General features: G+C 42.5%; 1 protein-coding gene across 1 annotated transcript; it reads left to right on the top strand.

Annotated features, from left to right (window-relative positions):
* The first annotated feature begins 44 nt into the window (after positions 1 to 44).
* On the top strand, positions 45 to 23,394 carry GOT2 (glutamic-oxaloacetic transaminase 2). The gene is made up of 10 exons (XM_003998093.5): positions 45 to 245; positions 11,581 to 11,737; positions 13,347 to 13,475; positions 14,467 to 14,526; positions 15,336 to 15,497; positions 15,717 to 15,821; positions 16,923 to 17,073; positions 17,510 to 17,675; positions 21,400 to 21,550; positions 22,174 to 23,394. The coding sequence occupies exons 1-10, from the start codon at positions 157 to 159 to the stop codon at positions 22,294 to 22,296; spliced, it is 1,293 nt and encodes a 430-aa protein (XP_003998142.2). The 5' UTR covers positions 45 to 156; the 3' UTR covers positions 22,297 to 23,394.

The raw sequence follows: 23,394 nt of genomic DNA, 5'->3' as shown, positions 1-23,394 counted from the left end.
GTGCGCTGTAACGCGGCTCAGCCCGGCGGGCGGCCGCTCTAGCCGTCCCCGGGAAGTCGCTGTCCTTACCTTCAGAAGCAGCCCGCGCCTCGGTGTGTGCGCCCGCTGGCCCTCCGCTCCGTCCTGCAGCTACCCACTGCCTTCTCGCCGCCCACCATGGCGCTGCTGCACACCGGCCGCGTCCTGTCCGGGGTCGCCGCCGCTTTCCACCCGGGCCTCGCTGCCGCGGCTTCTGCCAGAGCCAGGTAAGCAGGACAGACGGAGACGGAGCTGGGGACAACAGGCCTGCCCAGCCGGGCTGCGGGCGCCCCCGGACATATCCCCCTTCCCCCCAAACGCAAGCACCACACACATGCTTTCTCTGACGCCCCTTCGGCCTCACTGGGCGCTGAAAATTGAGCGCCGGCGCCTCAAAGTAACCCTCGGGGTCCTACATCCCTCCCCTCTTTTGCCCCCAGGACTGCAGGAGAACGTGTCAGCGCGTTCCCCGGGGTTAGGCAGTGTGGCCTTCTACGGCACCCGGACTTCCATTCAAGGGTGGGGGGTCACGAGACGCGGATTCGGCGCGGTGGGGGTGGGGTGGCGAGGGGAGAGCCAGCGGGGCTGAGGTGCCGGGCCCGGACGGCCTGGCGCCCATTGGCTGCGCCGCCGAGGCTGCCTCGCACCGATTGGCTGCGGCGCGGAGGGGCGCGGGTGCCCTTGATGGGCTGCCCTGGGGCTCGGCGGGGCTCACCTAGCGTGGCCGCCCTCGGGCCTAAGCAGGGTTGGCAGGGCCGCGGCGTAATGCAGGTCGTGGGCCTGGGAGTAGGAAGTACTCGAGAGGAAGGTACCCCGCGGAGGCCCTGGCTTTCCAGCCCAGCTTTCTTTTCTGCATCCCCTGACCTTGGCGCGCGGCATCCTCCCATCGGCGTTACCACCTATGTCGCCGGAGACCCCTTTGCTTGGAAAAGAACAGAGGTGTAGTTCACCTCCGTTTTGTTTGCCCTTAGGGGGTCTGATTGTAGAGAAGTCACCGTTCTTCCTCTCCACCTCGCTCTGCTCTCATTCAGTAAATACTTCGTCAGCTATGAGCCAGGTACTAGACCCGATGCTAACGATGGAGGCTGCGGTGAACACGCCTGACGGGGAAACAGGTGCCACTCAAAAAATTATAAATATGTCATTAAGCCCTGCGTGCTAAGTATTGCCATTAAAAAGCACGGAGTTTAAAGCGAATTAGTAATTCCTTCCTAGTGGAGACCTGAGCCAGGCAATTGATTCACTCAAGAAGGCGATTTGGGACAGGATCCTTAAGTACCACCTAATGAATCTAGTCTCCAGCCCACCTCCAGCTAGATATTGACTACAAGGAGCAAAGCCTTGGCCTCTTTTATGTGCCTTGGCCTTTCCTTTGATTGTATGCGCGTTGTCTTCAAGTCAGCAGAAGTGTGTCCTTACGGAGCCTCGCACTCTTGGCAGTACAATTTTGTCTGGGCTTTGACTGCTCCTTCTCTCCCAGATTTGGCTTCTCCTTGGCCCTATGTCAAGGTGTGCTCTTTAAGCCATGCTACCTAGTGAGCCAAAATTAGGGAGTGGTTATCATTCACGCAGCCAGTTTGGAAAGGGGTGCCTAAAACGATGGGCAAGAGAAAGTCTTTCAACATTGTAGTAACCTTTAAATAATTATTGTTTTATAAATTTGGCTGCGTGTCCTAAAGCTTACTTAAAGTGCTTGGTGAAAATCCCTATGGGTGTGACCTTTTAGTCATTCTTGAGTTTGAGTGGCTGACTCATTTTTCTTTTCATTCTTCTCACAATTACAATGTACATTCCACGGGGGCAGAGACCTTACCTACTTTGTTCCCTGCTATAAAGCCTTAAAATAGTTGAGTGCCTGTAGTTGAGGAGGTGCTGTTCAGGTTTAAGCAACGATACTTAATTGGGTAATAGAGCCTATAATGATCTGTTCTTAATTCTGATTATTTAATTTTTTGTGAAATAACTGAAGGATTATCACGAGACCCTTTGGAAAGGCAGTGTGTGGTAGTTGTATAATAACCAGTAGCTAGAAGATCAAAATTGTACTGTCTTTCCCATTTTTAACTCTGTGATCTTGAGCAAATTAATTAACTTCTCTTCTTATTTTAAAATAAGAATGTGGGGGCGCCTAGGTGGCTTAGTTGGTTAAGTGACCAACTCTTGATTGTGATCTCACAGTTGTGAGATCAAGCACCACAATTCAAAATAAAATAAGAATGTGAAGGAAAACATTTTTTTAACTATTCTTAAACTATATATTTTAAACTATTTTTAGTTTTAGTTTTTTTAATATTTATTTTTGAAGGAGAGAGAGACTGTGAGTGGGGGAGTGGCAGAGAGAGAGGGAGACACAGAATCTGAAGCAGGCACCAGGCTCTGAGCTGTCAGCACAGAGCCTGATGTGGGGCTTGAACTCACAGACCGCGAGATCATGACCTGAGGTGAAATCAGACACTCAACTGAGCCACCCAGGTGCCCCTAAACTATTTTAATTTTAAATTTTTTTTTGAGACAGAGACAGAGCGTGATCGGGGGAGGGTCAGAGAGAGGAAGACACAGAATCTGAAACAGGCTCCAGGCTCTGAGCTGTCAGTATAGAGCCCGACGCGGGGCTCGAACTCACAGACCAGGAGATCATGACCTGAGCCGAAGTCGGCCGCTTAACCGACTGAGCCACCCAGGCTCCCCTAAGCTATTTTAATTTTAAAGCGCCAGGTAGGTTCCCAGGAAAATTACAAGACATTTGAATTAGAAAAGCTTATCTGAATAGTTTGTACCGAACATCTTTTGGTTTGTTAGCCAACATTGCTCAATGGCTGAGGTTTTGCACTTGTCCAAAGTACATTTGTAGGAATCACTTTGTAGGCCACAGGTTATCAGCATCAGTTTTGTCCCTAGCACTCTTGTTTTCAGCTAGTACTGTCCCTTGAAAACATCATGGTTCTTACATTATGGGTATAGTCTTTACAGTTTTAAGGAAGGGAATGATGAAGGGCATAGAGGTTCTGAACATGATTCCTAATGTAGAACTAATCAAATTGGGTATCCATGCTCCTGTATCTAGATTAAGATTCAATATGGTGTAGTTGCTTTTAGAATTCTTAGAAGATACACTCCAGAGGCGTCTGGGTGCCTCATAGATACTGTTATGTGCTCAGAAAAAGAAAGATTCCACTCTTGATCAGATCCCTGCCAGAAGACTTGAGGCTTTGGTTTCTCAGAGAATCTCTGTACTCAGTAAACTTTGTAAAGAACTTGATGAATAAGTGCTTTTCACATCATTTAATAAGAATGGCACCTTCTGTCCTTGTGGCTTGGGGCAGCAGTCCTGTCATTGTTGATTAAAGGCCTTAGAGACCAAGACATCTGTTTTGAAATGACAGTTGCTTCCTGCAGGTTTTCTATAATAGGTCTTTGACATTCAAAGTATTCCTTTCACTCACCAGTTAATGGCAGGGATATATACAGGCAGGTGGCTGCAAGCTTTCAGGGTCTAAACTGTGGGTAGGAAATAAAGGAAGCTTTCTTCAGGCCCAGGTCAGAAGTTGTTTCAAGGTATCTGTTTCTTACTATTTCTTAGGTACGGGAACAACTAAGCAGCCTACAACAATGAAAAAGAACAGAGGGGTTTTGAGTCCTGGCAGTAAAGCTAATGAGAGAGATGGATGGTAATGATAATGTCTCTCAAAACTGTAGGAAAACTAGTAGTAATTGAAAAGCAAGAGGCACCTGGGTAACTCAGTCAGTTAAGCATCTGACTCCTGGTTTTGGCTCGGGTCATGACCGCATGGTTTGAGAGTTCAAGCCATGCATCAGGCTCCAAGGTGGCATGGAGCCTGCTTGGGATTCTCTGTCTCCTAGCTCTGCCCCTCGGGCATGTTCTCTGTCTCTCAAATAAATAAACATTTTAAACAAATAACTGAAAAGCAAGAAAGACCTGTATTTGGTCATAAAATTATGACCATTTCCTTCTTGAATTGTCTACATACTTGCCTTGCTAGGCTCCATACTGGCATGGTAGAATAGAAGCATAGAAGGAATAATTTAGTAGCAATGATACCAGTGAACAGCAAGCACTCATCCTATTCCAGGCTCTGAGTGTTTTATATTTAATAATTCCTTTCATCCTTATAACAACTCTGTAAGTTGGGTACCGTTATGTGCTCATGTATAAGGAAGGTTGAGATGTAATTGGCTTGCCTGTGCGCACACAGGCTTGTAGGCAGCTGAGCTGTTAATTTGAATCCATGCAGTTTGCCGAGTACAGACATTATCCGAGGCAAGCTAATAAAAGTCTGGGAAATCCAAAAATGGAATAATCTACCCTTTGATAACAGAATTAACTATATGTCACAATTACAGCTATTAATACAGAGGCAGTTGCAACTTGTCAGGAGAGCATAAATTTAACTCTGTAATGCTGTGCTGAGCCATCCAGTGTGCCTCGTGCAGGAGTGAAATGAACGAGTGCTGACTGGCCACTGACTAGTTCAAGAGAATCATTTTCAGAAAAGAAATTCTGAATAATTCACTGAGCTTGTCAGCGTGGTGACCATAGAGAACTTTCGCTGTGCTGTGCTGAAACATTTGGTTGAGATTGGATAAGTGATTACTAAACGAACTTGACCTATTTCACCTGGGTAATTTGGAACCTTGCTTCCCTAGCTTTCACCTTTCCCTGCAGCACTCCCCCTGCCACCCCTCTGCCCCCAGCTCTTTTTCACCCTTAGCCTTTCTTATGCCTCTGCTGGGAACGCCTTTTTCCTCCTCTCATCGGTAGCCCTTAGCTCATGTGTCACCTCTTCCTGCAAGCCTTCTAAGCCTATACTATCTCCCCCTTTCCCAGGTTATTAGGTCCTCTCCTCGGTCTCTTAAAACTAATATTCTGTGCTCTGAGCCTGTCTTTATCGCTGAAGGTCATCCTCCGACCCCAGCCTGCTTACAGGTCACCTCTGGGCTAATGTGGTAGATAGTCAGGGGTTGTTTTACTCTCACTGATATTCCCAGCTCTTAGCACATAGCACATCCTCAATGATTGATTTAGACAATCATAAAGACTTTTCTGTAATCTGAATCTGTAAAGAGCTTTTTGCTAATTTATCCTGAAGAAAAGGGGTAATCTTTTTTTCAGAACAGTAATTTACCATGAGGTAAAACCTCAGTTTTGATACATTAATGCATTCTGCTGCTGAGAGTGTGTGTTAGAAACATAGATGGTGCTTCTTGGGTGCACTCTTAGAAATCTCACAGTAGTGGGGCACTGGGTGGCTCAGTTGGTTGAGCGTCCAACTTCAGCTCAGGTCATGATTTCATGGTTTGTGAGTTCAAGCCCCACATCAACTCGCTACTGTCAGCCTGCGTGGGATCCTCTGCCCCTCCCCCACTTACACTCTCTCAAAACTAAATAAAATCGTTTCTAAAAAATCTCTCAGTAGCTAAAAAATAAAAATAAAAAATCTCTCAGTAGGTTTAGATGAAAGATAGCCTGGAAGTTTTATGTTTTCTATGTTTAGGATTCAGTTTGAGAAGTCCAGATCAAAAAAATTGTTAGGTGATATTTGGTCACTTGATTAAAATAGGATTTTGAGTATCTGAGAATTAATCATTGTTTACCTATTTAATTAAAATGAGAAAATATTGAATTAAACATACAACATGATTGTAAAGAACCTTAGTTCCTTCATATATGAGGAACTGTGTTTTGTTTTTGGACATAAGAATCAACATAAAGCATAAAGAAGTATTTTGGTAAAACACAGAATCTCCACTGTATATATAACACAGAAGGTAAAAAATAACCTTTTATATTATAAAGTCATTAATCACTGAACCAAGGAAGAATAAGCAGACTTTTAAAAAATGTTAACACATTTCTTAGCTTCTTTTCAGACTGTTTTTATGAATCAAGACAAAATTCACTTTGCAAGTTTTGTCCTTATATGCTCTTTCATATTTGGAACAAGCTGATACTCTAGTATAAGAGATTCTTAGTTTTAATTTCTGATACAGTAAATATTGGTAGTTATACCCCACATAAATAAAAGCTATTTCAGACCCCCAACAAGTTTTAAGAGGAAAAACAGATCCAAAGACCAAAATGTGTGAAGATCACAGCTTTAGAACAACATGACTTTTTTTTTCTTTGAAAGACTAAAACATACACAAAATTGTACTTCTCTTGTCACAGTTGATCTGAGTATAGTCTCAACCACTCATTAAAAATAACTTTTAGGGGCGCCTGGCTTAGTCAGTTGAGCGTCCGACTTTAGCTCAGGTCAATATCGAACGGTCCATGAGTTCGAGCCCCACATTGGGCTCTGTGCTGATAACTCAGAGCCTGGAGCCTGCTTCGGATTCTGTGTCTCCCTCTCTCTGCCCCTCCCCCACTCATGCTGTGTGTGTCTCTCTCTCTCTGTCAAAAATAAATAAACATTAAATTTTTTTTTTTTTAATAACTTTTAGAGGCACCTGGGTAACTCATTCGGTTAAGCGTCTGACTTTGGCTCAGGTCATGATTTCGCAGTCCATGAGTTCGAGCCCCATGTCAGACTCTGTGCTGACAGCTCAGAGCCTGGAGCCTGCTTTGGATTCTGTGTACCCCCCTCTCTCTGCCCCTCCCCCACTCATGCTCTGTCTCACTCTGTCTCTCAAAAATAAATGTTTAAGAAAAAAAAATTTTTTTTTAATAACTTACAGCCAGGATGCCTGGGTGGTTGGATCAGTTAAGCCTCCAACTCTTGATTTCCACTCAGGTCATGATCTCACAGTGGTGAGATCGAGCCCCATGTCTGGCTCAATGCAGAGCCTGCTTCAGATTCTCTATCCCTCTCTCTCCCCCACTCTTTCTCTCAAAATAAGTAAACTTTACAAAAGTAACTTTTAGCCAAAGTAACTTCCATTTCACAGACAAAACTGAGGGGGCGGGCATTGATGCCAGTCCTGCACAAGCATTTTAGCACATAACTAAAGAAGCACATAGTTCAGCTTCTGTAGCCACACACATATCCCTTTTATACTTTCTTTTATATATTTTTTCTCTTTTTTTTAATGTTTGTTTATTTTTAAGAGAGAGAGAGAGCATGAGCGAGGAACGGGCAGAGAGAGGGGGAGACACAGAATCTGAAGCACACTCCAGTCTCTGAGTTGTCGGCACAGAGCCAGACATGGGGCTGGCACTCAAGAACTGAGATCATGACCTGAGCTGAAGTCGATGCTTAACCAACTGAGCCACCCAGGCACCCCTACGCTGTCTTGAAATGGCAACAACATGCTTAAAATGAGCCAAAGCTATAGCCTTCTAGCCTATGTAAAAATAAGAAGTAAAAATATATGAAATTTAAGTTATGTTTAGTAATAAATGTGTCTATATCCTCTCTTAGAAATTGTCTAAGAATCCAGTGATTAATCCTTTAACTCATAATTAAATTAGTCCACGATTTTAAGTTACTTAAAGGTCTTGGGAATTGTCTTCAAGCTAACACATTACAAAATACATTATTTTTCTTCTAAATACCCATAACTCCGGCCTAATGAGAAAAATATCAAATCCAATAGAGGGGTACCCTGCAATATGCCTGACCAGTACTCCCCAAAATTGTCAAGGTGATAAAAAAAAGCAAGGAATATCTGAAACTGTCATCACCAAGAGAAGCCTCAGGAGACATGACAAGTAAATGTAATATGGTATCCTGGGTGGAACTTTATTACAAAAATAGGACATTAGGTAAAAACTAAAGAAATCTAACTAAATTGTGGGCTTAATGTGTCGGTTCATTAATTGTAACAAAAGTACTCTACAAATATAAAATGTTAGTAGTAAGAGGAAACTGTTGGGGGGCAAGTTGTGGGAACTCTGTACTAGCTGCTCAATTTTCTGTAAATCTAAAACCATTCTAAGAAATTTAACGTACTAATAAAAGTTAATAAAAAAGATACATAATTTTTTATTTTTTTAGTTTAAGTATAATTAACATACAGCATTATTATATTAGTTTCGGTTATGCAACATAAGGGTACAGCAATTCTATGCATTACTCAGTGTTCATCAATCTAAGTGGGCTCTTAATCCCTTTTACCTGTTTTTACCCATTCCCCACCCACCACCCCCCTGGAAACCATCAGTTCTCTATATTTGAGAGTCTGGTTTTTTGTTTGTCTCTATTTTGTTTCATAAATTCCACATATGTGTTAAATGATACAGTATTTGTCTTTCTGTGACTGGCTTATTTCACTTAGCATTATGCCCTCTAGATCCATCTGTGTTGTTGTAAATGACAAGACTTCATTCTTTTTTATAGCTGAGTCATATTCCGTTGTGTATGTATACTATATCTTCTCATTCATCTGTGGATGGGCACTTGGGCTGCTTCTATCTTAGCTATTATGATGATGCTGCAATAAACATAGGGGTGCATATATCTTTCGAATTAGCGTTTTTGTTTTCTTTGGGTAAATACTTCATAGTGGAATTACTGGAGCATATGGCAGTTCTATTTGTTTTTGTTTTTGTTTTTTTTTTAATTTTTTTTTTTTTAACGTTTATTTATTTTTGAGACAGAGAGAGACAGAGCATGAACAGGGGAGGGTGAGAGAGAGAGGGAGACACAGAATCTGAAACAGGCTCCAGGCTCTGAGCTGTCAGCACAGAGCCCAACGCGGGGGCTTGAACTCTCGAACCACGAGATCATGACCTGAGCCGAAGTCGGACGCTTAACCGACTGAGCCACCCAGGCGCCCCTATGTGTTTGTTTTTTTAACTTTTGTTGTTGTTTTCTTTTTTAAGTACTCTCAATACCCAACATGGGGATCAAACTCACGACCCTCAGATCAAGAGTCACATACTCTACCCACTGAGCCAGCCATGTGTCCTCTATTTATCTCCATAGTCTTTTCCACGGTGGCTGCACCAGTTTGCATTCCCACCAACAGTTCATGAAGGTTCCTTTTCCTCCACATCCTAGCTGACACTTATTTCTCGTGTCTCTGATTTTAGCCATTCTGACAGGTATGAGGTGAAAATATGTCAGAATAATTAGTTGAACACAAATTCAGATTTTTCATAACTTTAAACATTATATTAGGAATGCTTTGTGTATAGTATGAGTAAACCAATGTAAGTTTAGGAAAAACAAAGCCACATAGAATAAAATGTATGCTTGTGTCTAAATAAAAGACCTAGCTTTTTTTTTTTTTCCTAAGCCTCACACCCCACATGGAGCCCCATAAGGGGCTTTAACTCACAACCCTGAGATAAAGACTTCAGCTGAGATCAAGAGTCAGACACTTAACTGAGTAAGCCGCTCAGGCACCCTAGAAGACATAGCTACTTTTATTATATCAGTTAAACTAGTCTCAAAAGTTTATCTCATTTATGTGAACTTGAATTTTTTAAACATTTCTGAGTTAGTTTCTTCAAGAAAAAACTTTTGTCTAGCACATTTAAAGTAATAGGAATTCAGTCCCTATAACACAATCAGAACAGAGTGCCTTTAAGATTTTTATAATCCAATTTATCAGTACCCTCCAGAGCTGGAAAACATTTCACATTCAGACACTCAGAGACAAAACAAAAAAGCCTTTCTGAATTACAGACACATAGAGATCTTATAGCTCTTTAGATCTAAAACTTCAGCTCTTTAGGTCTAAAACAGGCAGAGAATAAACACAAATAAAAACCTCACAATTCTGATTAAAAAAAAAGAAACAAACAAAATCACACAAACAATAAACCATATTATGTGTCATCTCTCACCCAACAGAGAATAGATCTTTGCTGTCCATTTACAGAAATTACTGAATGGTCAGATCATAAAACCAGATTCACAGTCATTGCTGCCAACGACTAGCTTATTGGCCATACGTGGAACAGAAACAAAACCCCAAATCAGTAGGGGGTGGAGAACAAGCCAGAGAAACAAGCCTCAGAAATTTAAAGCTCTGTTGCCTCGGAGTGCCAGGGTGGCTTAGTAGATTGAGTGTCAGACTCTTAATTTCAGCTCAGGTCATGATCTGGAGTTCATGGGATCAAGCCCTGCATCAGGCTCTGTGCTGTGTGGAGCCTGCTTCTGATTCTCTCTCCCTCTCTCTCTCTCTCTGCCCCTACTCTGCTCACTCGCATTCTCTGTAAATAAATAAACTTTTAAAAGAAAAGCTTTAAAGTTCTATTGCCAAAAAAAAGGTTCTGTTGCCTCTTGAGATTACCTCAGGGCACTGAGGACAGATGTATACTTCCCTGGCAATACAGTTCACCTGGCCCTGGTGGATGACCTCCCCCCCCCCCTCGCCACCACCACCCCAAGACTATTAAGGGATAATTTTTAACATTTAACATTTTAACATTTATTTATTTTGAGACAGAGCATGAACGGGGGAGGGTCAGAGAGAGAGAGGGAGACACAGAATCTGAAACAGGCTCCAGGCTCTGAGCTGTCAGCACAGAGCCCGATGTGGGGCCTGAACTCACGAACCGTGAGATCATGACCTGAGCTGAAGTCGGACGTTTAACCGACTGAGCCACCCAGGCGCCCCAAGGGATAATTTTTTTTACGAGATAATTTTTTAAGGTAAAATCGTGACTCTCATATAAATAAAGAGTAATGAACATTGTCCAGCATTTTTTAACTTTGTAAGTAGTGAAGGAATCAGTAGGATGTTACAAGCAGTTCTTGTTGATTTTTAATTCCTAAATACCTCAAAATTCTGTCTTCCTCTCAAGCCCTACTGCCCCATCCTCATTCAGGCCCTCCTCTAACTCTCTGGCCATGTAATGAGCCAGTGCAGTGAGTGATCCTTCTACATCTACTCTGACCACTCTGCATTCAGTGCCCCACCTTGCTCGCAGATGGGCTCTAAAAAGGCAAGGCTATCCATGCCACTCCCCTTACCTGATCAACAACCCTAACCCTCCTCACACCCAAAGAAAACAAAACTTTAATGACTCCACATGTTCTCATTATATCCAAGATGAGACACACAGGAACCTGTATTTTTTTTTTAATGTTTTTATTTATTTTTGAGAGAGAGATCTAGTGAGGGATGGGCAGAGAGAGAGGGAGATACAGAATCCAAAGCAGGCTCCAGGCTCTGGGTTCTCAGCACAGAGTCCGATGCGGGGCTCGAACTCAAAAATTGTGAGATCACGACCTGAGCTGAAGTCGGACACTTAACCGACTGAGCCAGCCAGGTACCCCAGGAACCTGTATTTTTAACAAGTTCTCCAAAAGATACCCCTTAATAATTTTGAGAACAAGATAAAACCCAAGCCCCTTTGAGGGGACAGTATCACATAATACTCTTGCCCTTGTTTGCTTCTTTTGTGTCATCTTTTACCACTCTGTTTCTCATAGCCCTCTTTGCCTGGGAATTCAGGACAGGTGTGGGCTACTTTAAAAGCCTACACATGCACCCTGTCCTCCCCATCCACCTTCTCCTCCTTGCATTTGTGTTAAAATCTTTGGTCTTCTGCATTCTTCTGCAAAGAAATGGATTTTCAGCAGATCTGAGATGTCTCTGGCCATGGAAATCCAGCTACTATGACTGATTTCATTTTATTTCCCATTTCAGCTCCTGGTGGACCCATGTGGAAATGGGGCCCCCAGATCCCATCCTGGGAGTCACAGAAGCCTTTAAGAGAGACACCAACAGCAAAAAGATGAATCTGGGAGTTGGTGCCTACCGGGACGATAATGGAAAGCCTTATGTGCTTCCTAGTGTCCGGAAGGTGAGTTTGCCGTTCATCTCCTGCCTTCTCAGGGTGGGTAAACTGGAGAGAGCTCCTAGAGAGTGGCAGAAAGAGCGCCACACTGGGAGGCGGGAGACCTGGGTTCTAGTTCTGGCACTAACTGCTTGAATCACTCAGGTTGTCTGCTGTGGTCTCCTTGGCTGTAAAAGTGACAGATTGGAACTGTGTGGTCTTTTTCAAGATTGAACTTACGTGATTTTCTACTGAAGCAGGCATCGTCTCGTATTTAATCCTGAGGGTGCACATAAGGACGAAGAATTAAACATTGTCTTTTGGTGATAAGAATAGCCCTTTGTGGATGAGGGTTACTATGGTTATTTTCCATTTCCTCTCATGTTGATTGCCTTAATAAAGCTCTCACACAGGCATGCTCTGTCCTTTCTTCCTACTGCACTGTAGAATAATTTGTTTTATTTTTGTTGTATTTTTATTAGTAGTTTTTCTATTGGTTATCATTATAACTTTAAATAATCCTCTTAGAACAGTTTTTTTGAAAGAAAGTATGAGTGTCCTTTCCCTCTGCACCTCCTCTATTGATATGTGAATGCTTCTTTGTCACTTCTCAAAGTGGGGTGGTAATGCATCATTCCCCCATACAGGCACAGTGAGTGAATGTTTCAAAAGAATACTTCCAGGTGAGGGTAAGGAACTCTCTAACCATCTGAGCTGCACACTATACAGCAGGCTGGCCCAGCCCTCACGAGCCACTGAAATAATAGAACATGGCCTGAATGAACCACTGGAAGAAGAAATTTCCTCCAAAAGTGTGGGAGTGTGGGTTAGGTGTCCTCTCTATGACTCTCTGAGTACAAAAAAAGGGCTCAATTGTGAGGAGAAGACCCATTGAAAACTGCTGGCTGCTGGGTCTCAGGTCATGCAGAAATTGCTCTGGTCTCAGCAAGTCAGTTTAAAGTACTCAGCAAGTATTAGCTATTTTGCAGGCTGGAACACCACCACAAGCTCTTGTACGTACTTCAAGTTGTTCCCCCATTCAGCTGAGACTCACACGGCTAAAGGGACAGCCACGCCTCCGTCTCCAAAGCATGAAGATATGTGGCTGTTACTGTTAACGCTTTGAAGTTCTGAGACTGGCGTATACCTTGAAATACTACTTTTTTATGTATTTAGTTTGATTTTATCATCTTACATCTACTTATAAGTGTTTTAAGTGTTGCTCGTAAACCTTGTTCTTGTGCATTCCAAGAATGCCATTTTATATTAAACATTGACCAAGAGAACACTGTACCCATTCATATAAAAACCTAAACCATATAAAATATATATATATGATTTTAAAAATTAGAAATATTTCTGTTCTGCAATATAAAATATTAAGTATTCTACTTTTTTTATAGTTTGTATTTTTGTGTTTTCAAGATTTTCTTTAGATTCCAGTTAACATGCAATGTAATATTAGTTTCAGAGGTAGTACTTAACCCTTTTCCTTGGACAGTACTTCCAAAATAAAAACAAGGCTTTACTTCCTTTATATTGAATATATATGTTTAAGTTATAAAACATTAAATATTAATCACAGTAATTCCAGGTAAGGAGAAGAAACTAAGCGGGTGCATTTTCTCTTATCTAGGCAGAGGCCCACATTGCTGCAAAAAATTTGGACAAAGAATACCTGCCCATTGCAGGACTTGCTGAATTTTGTAAGGCATCTGCAGAACTAGCCCTGGGTGAGAACAATGAAGTGTTGAAAAGTAGCCGGGTAAGCAGAGCAGACTCTGGCATCCTACAGTCTGTTTAAATTTAACAGTTTAAACAAATGTGAACTAATTTAAACAAATAGAGATACATCACTTTGTGTGATGGTTGTTTGCAGTAACCACACTATTGCTAATATCTCTCCTTTAGAAAGTAAGTTGGCACTTGTTAAATAAATGATTTCATATAATACCAATCCCAAAAATGCAGCAGTAGTCCTGAAAATGGAATAGTAATTTGATTGAAGATTTGACACTGCTCTGTGTATGCTTATGTTTATCTTGTACTGAATATGCTTTAGAAACTTAAAAAATCAAAGGACAAACTACAGGACACCTGGGTGGCTCAGTCGGTTAAGTAAGTGTCTGACTTCATCTCGGGTCATGATCTCACGGTTCGTGAGTTTGAGCCCCGCATCAGGCTCTGTGCTGACAGTGCAGAGCATGCTTGGGATTCTCTCTCTCCTTCTCCCCCTGCCCCTCCTCACTCAAAATAAATAAACTTTTAAAAAATAATAAAATGTAGCAATATTATTATAATGTATTGATTTGCTTTTCAAGGAGCTTTGATGTTCAGAGACACATTGAATTTTGTATAATTCTAGAATATTTTAATGTAGTGACCATGGTATATGTATAAATTAGCCCTTATTCATGGGGAGCGAGTTTGGGTCCTGAAAGTTTCTCATATACCATATGATACTAATAACAAGCTCTAAGGAATTAGCTTCTCCATCAGCAAAGGTGTCGGGAACTGAAGAGGTGGCTGTTTTGAGAACTCCAAGGAGAATCAATCTGTCTCTTAGCAAGTGGGGAAATGAAACAACTAGTGCTGTTTTCTCATTTGCAAATACCCATTTGGAACATTGTCTTCAACTTCTGAGAAATGAAGGGCAATGACTACAGAGTACTGCCTCTGTGGGCTTGGCCTCGGTTCTGTATCTGTGGGCCTCTAGCGAGTGTTGGACCTCCCTGACCGTGGTGTCTCTCCTTCAGTATGTCACCGTGCAGACCATTTCTGGAACCGGGGCCTTGAGGATTGGAGCCAGTTTTCTGGTGAGTCTGGAAACTCCTTCAGGAAAGAGCTGTAAGACAGTCTGTAAGCTGAGGAGGAGGGTGTTTTCCTATTGCATGTGTGTTTGCTGACTTGTTTCCACATAATTGGAAGATTTCCTATTCTCTGATAAATGGAGTCACGGGTAAGGAATATGAAAGTACTTTAACTAATTTGGATTTAAGTTTAAAAAAAAAAAGTACTTAAAAACTACAAGGAAGATGTAATAATAATAAGGCACCTGGGTGGCTCAGTCAGTTAAGCATTTGACTCTTGGTTTTGCCTCTGGTCATGCTTTCACGGTTAGTGGGTTCGAGTCCTGCATCAGGCTCTCTGCTGATAGTGTGGAGCCTGCTTGGGATTCTCTTGCCCTTCGTCTCTCTCTGCCCCTTCCCCGTGAACATGTTTCTCTCTCTCTCTCTCTCTCTCTCTCTCTCTCTCTCTCTCTCTCAAATAATTAAACTTTAGAAATTATAATAACAATAAATATAATTTATTGAGCACATATCTGTTACTAGCAGCTTTTGTTTTAACTCCGTTAATCTTTATGAAGGAGGTTCATTTAATGCTATTTTACAAATGAAGAAAGTGAGGCCCAGAGAGGTCCCTAACTACACAGCCAATTTCCTTGTCAGAGCCTGGATTCCAACCCAGGCAGTCTTGATGCTGAGTCGTACCGTCTCTCAGTCATTACTGTCTCTCAGTCATTGAGATAAAATGAAGAGAAAAATAGAGAAAAATGTCTTCCTCCATAAACTATGTCACTTTATTTTTCCTTCATTTTTCCATTCCCTTTCATCCCATTTTTTAGCAAAGATTTTTTAAGTTCAGCCGAGATGTTTATCTGCCCAAACCATCCTGGGGAAATCACACACCCATCTTCAGGGACGCTGGCATGCAGCTACACGGTTATCGATACTATGACCCCAAGACATGTGGCTTTGACTTCACAGGCGCTATAGAGGACATTTCGGTAAGTATGGCTTTCAGGGCAAGAGGGGTGAAGGAACAAGCTTCCTTGTGGAGATTTGATGCCTCACATCTCAGTCTCAATATCTGACTTAAAATACTGGGGATGAGCTAATTCTCAGAACTCATATTATCTTCGTTGATCAAAAATAGTGACCCTACAGCATTTCAGGTAAATTATCTTGTTGAGGGCTGCAAAATCATCTGTTGGTTGTCTTTTTAGAAAATGCCACAGCAAAGTGTTCTTCTCCTGCATGCCTGTGCCCACAATCCCACGGGAGTGGACCCTCGCCCTGAGCAGTGGAAGGAAATAGCAACAGTGGTAAAGGTAAGGAGACTGAACTGTCTGGTGACAGTTCTGTGTTCAGTAACTAGCCTTAGATGCTTGCCTTGGCAAAGTCTTAACAATGAGAATTAATTATCCTCGAGCCCACATTGTTAAGTTGTCAGGAAAGAACTTCTCATTTGCATAATTAGCAGTTCTTAATTGATGATACGTGAGCAGCTTGCAAATAACTTTTGTTCCTCAGCTTGGATGTGGGGAATTCTGATAAATCTTGTCATTGACTAGCCTGTACAGTGGGTATCCACTGGTCCCGGGATGTCTGTCGTTTGCCCTGGTCCTTGTTACTTGTTCATCTTTTATACACTGTTTCATGTCCCCTCCTATCCTTGCCTGTTTGCTCAGCATTGCCATTACCATTCACAGCATCAGCTGTCAGAGAAGGCCCTAGTCAAAATTGTAATGGAGGAGGGGCACATTGGTGGCTCAGTGGGTAGACTGTGTAACTCATGATCTCAGAGTCTAGAGCTTGAGCCCCACATTGGGGATAGAGTTTACTTAAAAAAAAAAAAAAAATTCCAAGGGAGGAAAATATTCCTCTTGCCTTAATGTCCACGTTTTCACTTCTTTTGGTTTCCCTTTCTTTACATTCTGTCAAACCTAAGGTGTAAATAAAATGAGATGGGGGGGGGGGGGGGCGGGGACAGAGAACATTCAGAGAGCACTTTGAAGATGAGATGGTTCTCATGAGGCCTTCCCATGATTTCTGGGTATAAGGTGAGGCTGCCAGAGTTACGTTAGCCCCAGAAAAGGCTGATGCTGGTCCTGTGTCGACTGGACCACAGTAATTACCCAGACTCCTGTGGGCCTGAAAAGAGCTTCCTATTGGATCAAGCAGCTTTCTGGGAAGACTGAAATTAAGAGTCTCTTTTCTTAATGTCTTTTTGAGGGACCATATCCACCAAAGTAAAAACATATATAATGATACCTTAACTCAAGGAAAATTAAACATCTCCAAATTGCCAGTTGGGGAGAAAACTGTGTTGACTCTATGTGAGGCAGACGTCGTCCCAATAAGCACAGGCAGCCATATGGGTTGTCTTGAGAAGGACTCCATAAAGCTTTGCTCTTCTCTTTCCTTCCCAGAAAAACAACCTCTTTGCATTCTTTGACATGGCCTACCAAGGCTTTGCCAGCGGTGATGGTAACAAGGATGCCTGGGCTGTACGCCACTTCATCGAACAGGGCATTAATGTTTGTCTCTGCCAATCCTATGCCAAGAACATGGGCTTGTACGGTAAGCAGAAGGCCCCAGTCTGTGATGTCTGTCCCAGTGAGATCGGAGAAGCGCTGGAAAAGGACACCACAGAGTGTCTGCCTGTCCATGCGTGTGTGTTACCCAGAGAGGAAAGACCGGTAACATGGATCTAACTGATCTTAGTCACATCATCTTTTGTGTCTCTGAATTCCTCCAGCAGAGAAAACTATTGTTTCTCTAAACAAGAAGTAACCGTTCCATGAGCCAGGAAGTTGGATATAATAAGAGACCTTTGAGTTCTCAGACTTTCTTTCTGTTATCTCTAAAGTCACCATACTGGATGTTGAAAGGTTTTTATTTATAACATATTTTTGTGGCGTTGCTGATGGAAGCATAACATGTAGCAAATTGAATCATTTGCTTCAGCATTTTACATTGGAAAACTAAAAGACAGGATCCCTTTTTGTCTTCTCAGGTGAGCGTGTGGGAGCCTTCACTGTGGTCTGCAAAGATGCTGATGAAGCCAAAAGGGTGGAGTCACAGTTGAAGATCTTGATCCGTCCCATGTATTCCAACCCTCCAATCAACGGGGCCCGGATTGCCTCGACCATCCTAACCAGCCCTGACCTGCGAAAACAATGGTAAGAGCACACTGCCACTCCCCAGCCATCTGTCTGTCCCACCACTGATCTCTCAAAGCTCCTTTATAATCAGCAACTAGTGACATACAAATATCACGCAGCCTCCATATATGGAAGAGGCAGAAGGGAGAGAGGAGTGGGCATTTTTTTTTTTTTAGCACTTCCAAATAAATACATTGGAGACAAATGATTGAGAAATGGCAGGGTTTTTTATTCCATTATCTCCATGCTAAGTAAAACCTGCCTTCTCTTCAAATTGAAGTACCTTACATAGGAAAACTTTTTTAAGAACACTGTATTTTTGGTTCCTTAATCCTAGTAATAACTACCACCGAATCAGTATTTCTGCTTATTTTGAGTTTTTATTTTTCCTACCATCTGAATCTCTTGGCCCCTGTGCTCTTAGTCTTACTCGATCTCTTTAACCACAGTCCACATAAGACAGATATTTTGTATCATGACTCTGAACACATTACCTGTAAACATATATATAACTGACGTGGTTGTCCAAACTTAATATTAGGCTTCATGTGTTATATTTAAATTTTTTTTAATGTTTATTTATTTTTACGAGGGAGACAGAGCATGAGCAAGAGAGGGTCAGAGATGGGGGCACCTTGTGGCTCAGTTGGTTGGGCATCCAACTTCGGCTCAGGTCATGATCTTGCAGTTTGTGGGTTCAAGCCCTGCATCAGGCTCTGTGCTGACAGCTCAGAGCCTAGCGCCTGCTTTGGATTCTGTGTCTCCCTGTCTCTCCTTTTGTCTCTCTCTCTCTGTCTCTCAAAAATAAACATTAAAAAAATCAAAAAAAGAAAAAAAAAAGGGTCAGAGAGAGAGGGAGACACAGAACACAAAGCAGGCTCCAGGCTCTGAGTTGTCAGCACAGAGCCTGGTGCGGGGCTCAAACCCACAAACTGAGATCATGACCTGAGCCAAAGTTGAACACCAAACCAACTGAGTCACCCAGGCGCCCCTTCGTGTGTTATATTTTAATATTTTCTTTTTTTTTTTATTTAAATATTTCCTGAATGCCAGTTGCATCCATCTACCTTGAATTTATGACCTACTTATGAGTCATGACACACAATTTAGAAAAACTTTATCACCTACTAATGGGTCCTGACACAATTTAGAAAACCTTGCTCTAGATCAGAGGTTGGCACACTTCTAAGGATCAAATCTCGTTTGTTCCCTGTTCTTGTAAAGTTTTATTGGAACACAGCCGCACCCATTTTTGATGAATTACGTGTGGCTGCTTTTATGCCATATAGCAGAATTTAGTAGTTGTGACAGCAAATGGCCCACAAAACCTAACAAATTTATAATTTAGCCCTTCATAAAAAGTTTTCCATGTTAACTCTACTGGAACTTTAAAAAAATAAAAAAATTTAAAAAGTAAAAAATAAAAAGTTTGCTAACCCCCTGCTCTATATAATTCAAAGTTAATTAACCAAGGGGCATCTAGGTGGCTCAGTCAATTAAGTGTCCAACTCCTGATTTCGGCCCAGGTCATGATCTCACAGTTTGTGGGTACAAGCCCCACATTGGGCTCTGTGCTGAAAGTGTGGAGCCTGCTTGGAATTGTCTCTCTCCCTCTGCCCCTTCCCTGCTCGTGTTTTCTCCCCCCATCCCACCAAATAAATAAACTTAAAAAAAAAAAAAAGCCAAGATGCCCATGAACAATGTGATTTGTTATAACAAGAGTTTGTCCTGTGTAGCCAGTTAATTGGGGAAATAGATTCCTGAGTAGCTTCCTGAAGAGAAAAGCTAAATCTGTTGTCTGCTGCCTGCAAGGAACTTTATCTGCAACCCCCCAACTTTTCACATGACAGCTACTCTTTCTACCTTAAATTACTCCTGTGAAACATCGAAGTAAGTCTGGTTCAGGGTAGTTCTTTCAGTTCAGTAGTCCATGGAAGGCTTACCAAAATATTAACTACTTTTTAAATTCTGCTTTTTTCCATTATAACATTAACGTGTAAGTACATTTCAGAAAGTTTAGGAGAGGGAAAAAATTAACTGTAAATACAGTCACTATAACCCAGCTTTTTTCTTCACTATTTTTCATCATTGTAACATACTATATATTTTACTCCTATATATGCGTGTTGTAGGATTAGTTTCGATTTGTCTCTTAGAATTACACTAAGCTTTTTTTTTTTAATGTGTGCACATCAGTACACATCGAAAGTCTGTACTGTACAAAGATGACAAAGGTAGTATGCTGGATGAGTAAGACATTTCTACCTGTAGAGTTTATAATCCAGTGAGAAAGGTACGTGTATGGCATTGATAAAAGAGACAAGGAATAAAGGCGGATGAAAGGAGCAGCCATCGATTCTAGGGGGAAATGAGGGAGGACCTAATGAAGACAGCAGCATGCTGGCTGTGCCTTGAAGAGAAAAGGCGGCTTTTTTTCCCCCAAAGGAGATGAAGAGTAAATGAAAACCGGACAGATGTGCATGAAGAAAGGCACACATTATACGATGTGCACCAAAAGTCCCAAGTGGTTTTTTGTGGCAAAGACACTGAGTGGGAGGAGGATGGAGAAGGCAGCAAAGCTGGGAAGGTGGGAGCAGATAGATCATGGAGCACCTTCACTGGTATCTTGAGAAGTCTGAAGTTCATTCTGTGGGTATCAGGGAGCACGGAAGGGCTTCACCAAAGTTGCCCTGGATCTGGCCGTGGTCACACTCCCTGCCTTTAGCACCCGGCCTCAAAGTAAATGGAGCTGGAGAGATGGAACCGTAGGAAATGTAAACCCAGTGCCATCCCTAGAAGGGCCAGGGCTCCAGCTCCAGCCAGTAATCACTCTGCTAGTGCCGAGTTGCCAGCTTGCCATCTTTTCCAAGGGAGGACAAATCCATGTTTTTAGGAGCAAGTGCCCAATTGTAAATGTTTAACGAGTCACAAATGACTAGGACTGTCATTTGACTTGTAATTGGCGATTGTGATCTGTTCTGTGTATGGCCTCATCATAGGTGGTTAAAGAATGTGAACACATAAGAACTGCGGGTAAACTATAAATGTTTCCACAGTCGTCTAGTTGCTGAGAACAGATAAGAATTTCCTCTAGAGCCATAGGAATAGAATGGGAAGAGGAGATTCTGAGGAAAGCAGTGATTATGTACAGAACCGAGTGAGCCATGTGGATCAGGACTCCTTTCAGCCACCCAGATAGAATTACATCTCTTCCTGGGGCCTTCAACACAGCACTGTTCTATGCGTTCTTACCTTCTCTTGCCTCGTTCCATAGTTGGTTGTTCCCAGGTTTGTTCCCAGTGTCAAGTTGTAAGATTTACAGGCAAGGACTATGTCTCAAGCCTCCCTTTCTCCCTACCACCTAGCACGTGGCTTGGCACATTGTAGCCTCCCAGTGCACTGTCTTAACTGCAAACGCAGGAGTGTTTCTTCCATCCATGTTAAAAATAAAGTTATAGTCTACTATTTAAAACACAACTTTTGCCCCCACATAAAGTATGGAGAACCTTAGCCTTCCTAGGTTTGAGTCGTTCTTTCATTTTTCTTAATAACTCAATTATGTTAATCATTTTAGCTGCCTAATCAAAATAGTGTTCTAATAGAAAACAGAAGGCTATAACTAGCATATAACTCAGGATAGAACAAAGAATTGAGGCACACTAGGGGAATACTCATGTCAGCTGTGGCTTGTCTGTCAGTGCTTGTCCGGAATTGAGCTGCATCTTGGTGGGTTTTTGCACAGGTTGCAGGAAGTAAAAGGCATGGCTGACCGCATCATTAGCATGAGGACTCAGCTGGTCTCCAACCTCAAGAAGGAGGGCTCCTCTCACAACTGGCAGCACATCACTGACCAGATTGGCATGTTTTGTTTCACAGGACTGAAGCCTGAACAGGTGAGTGGACTCCAGTTTCTCCTCAGCTGACCAACTGATGAGTCTTTGCAAAATGATGGAATTCCTCATAGATCACTTAGCTGTTCAGATTACTGTTAAAACAGTCGTTTGAAGCCCTTTTAGGTAAAGGAAGAGTGTAGCATTCATTTTGTTTTGTTCTTAGTCATTTACCTGTCTGTGTCCCCCATGAGGTTGCACACTGCTGAGGAGCAGAGCACGTTTTGATCATTTTTGTGACCACTGCTGCTTCTCTGAAGAGTTTCCCAAACCAAAAGGAGCCTGAATATTGATAGGAGACATAGCTGTTCCATAGCTGGATTCTGGATCTATCTTTCCTACAAATGCTGAAATGAGAGTTTTTTGTTTTTTGTTTTTTTGTTTTTTTTTGTTTGTTTGTTTGTTTGTTTGTTTTCCTGTCCACACCTCGGTATTCTTCATCCTACTTTAAGATAGCATTTTGTCCTTCTCTCCCTCTGCACTAGCCTACCAAATTCTGGGAATAGGGTTTAAACGAGAAAATAGAGTTTTCTGTTATTTTCCTGTTTTAACACTTGGCCACCATGCCACACCTGGCTGGGCAAATCCCCCTGCCTGGGAGTGCTCCTGTACTCTTTTCTCTGCAGGTGGAGAGGCTGACCAAGGAATTCTCCATCTACATGACAAAGGATGGCCGCATCTCTGTGGCAGGAGTCACCTCGGGCAACGTGGGCTACCTTGCCCACGCCATTCACCAGGTCACCAAGTAATTTCCCTGCTGAGAAAGAGCAAACAGCCTTCCTGTCTGCAGCCTCTGCTATTGTGAGATTCACACAGAGGAAGGAGGAGGGCAGGTGGCGGTGAGCAGGTCATTTCTTTTCAGCGACAGTACTTAACACTCAACCATTGTGTTTCTCGGAGAAGAACATGTAGTGAAATAGGGCAGAGGCATCTGTGGCTGGTGTCTGAAACTTTGTGGCTCAAAACCAAACTCCTGCTCATGCTTTAACTCCAGCTGTTCCAAGAGTTTACATGTATAAGAAAGCCCAAAAAAACCTGTCGATCATGCCATTGCAATGTTTCTGAAGCTTTAACTGGAGCACCATATGGTGTTGGGGCACCTCTGCAGATCCAGCACGAGAGTAGCACCTACAAGAGGTGTTGTAGGAAGACCTCATTCTAACATTAGCAGTCAGTCCCGTGTCCTCCCGTGATTGAGCAAGCTTATCAACAGACCTTGTTCCAGAAATCATGTTTCATGAAAACCAGCAAGTCTGCTGCCATTGCAGGGAGGAAAATAAAAGATACTGTTTCCTGTCTTATTTAAGGGGGGGGGAAAGGCCCTTCTTTTTAATACTTTCAGGCATTTTAATGTTCTTCTCTTCTCCCTTATCATTGCTGTTCTTTTCCTTACGCACAGAGACCTATAACTAGCCTAGATTTTCACCCTCTTCTCTTGCTCAATTGATCATCAACCCCATCCTATAGGATTTACTTATTTGAAGAATGAAGAACATATTTTACCGTTCATCCCATACCCTCACCTTTCTCATCAGAGAATAGAGAATAAGTCACTGCACTTAATTTTTGTGTCCTCTTCAACGATGGTCTCCTGTCGAGGTGTCGCCTCTGCCCAGTTGGACCCCTCACTTCATCCAGTGCGGTCGTGCAGTCTCTCGTCTCACATCATGAGCAGGCCATGCAGGGCAGACCAGGAAAGAGGATATCTGGGCTTTAGTTTTAACCTTTGTGTGCTGCCAGCTAGGCTCAGGCTTCACCCTCTGGAAAGAAAACCGCCATCTGCTCCGATCACGTAGACTTCTTGCAGCCTGGTTTCTCTGTTTAAAATAAAGATACTGTAGACCCCA

This window comes from Felis catus, chromosome E2, assembly GCF_018350175.1.
Source record: "Felis catus isolate Fca126 chromosome E2, F.catus_Fca126_mat1.0, whole genome shotgun sequence".
In the NCBI taxonomy this organism is placed as follows: Eukaryota; Metazoa; Chordata; class Mammalia; order Carnivora; family Felidae; genus Felis; species Felis catus.
This window is presented reverse-complemented; position numbering and strand designations above follow the sequence as displayed.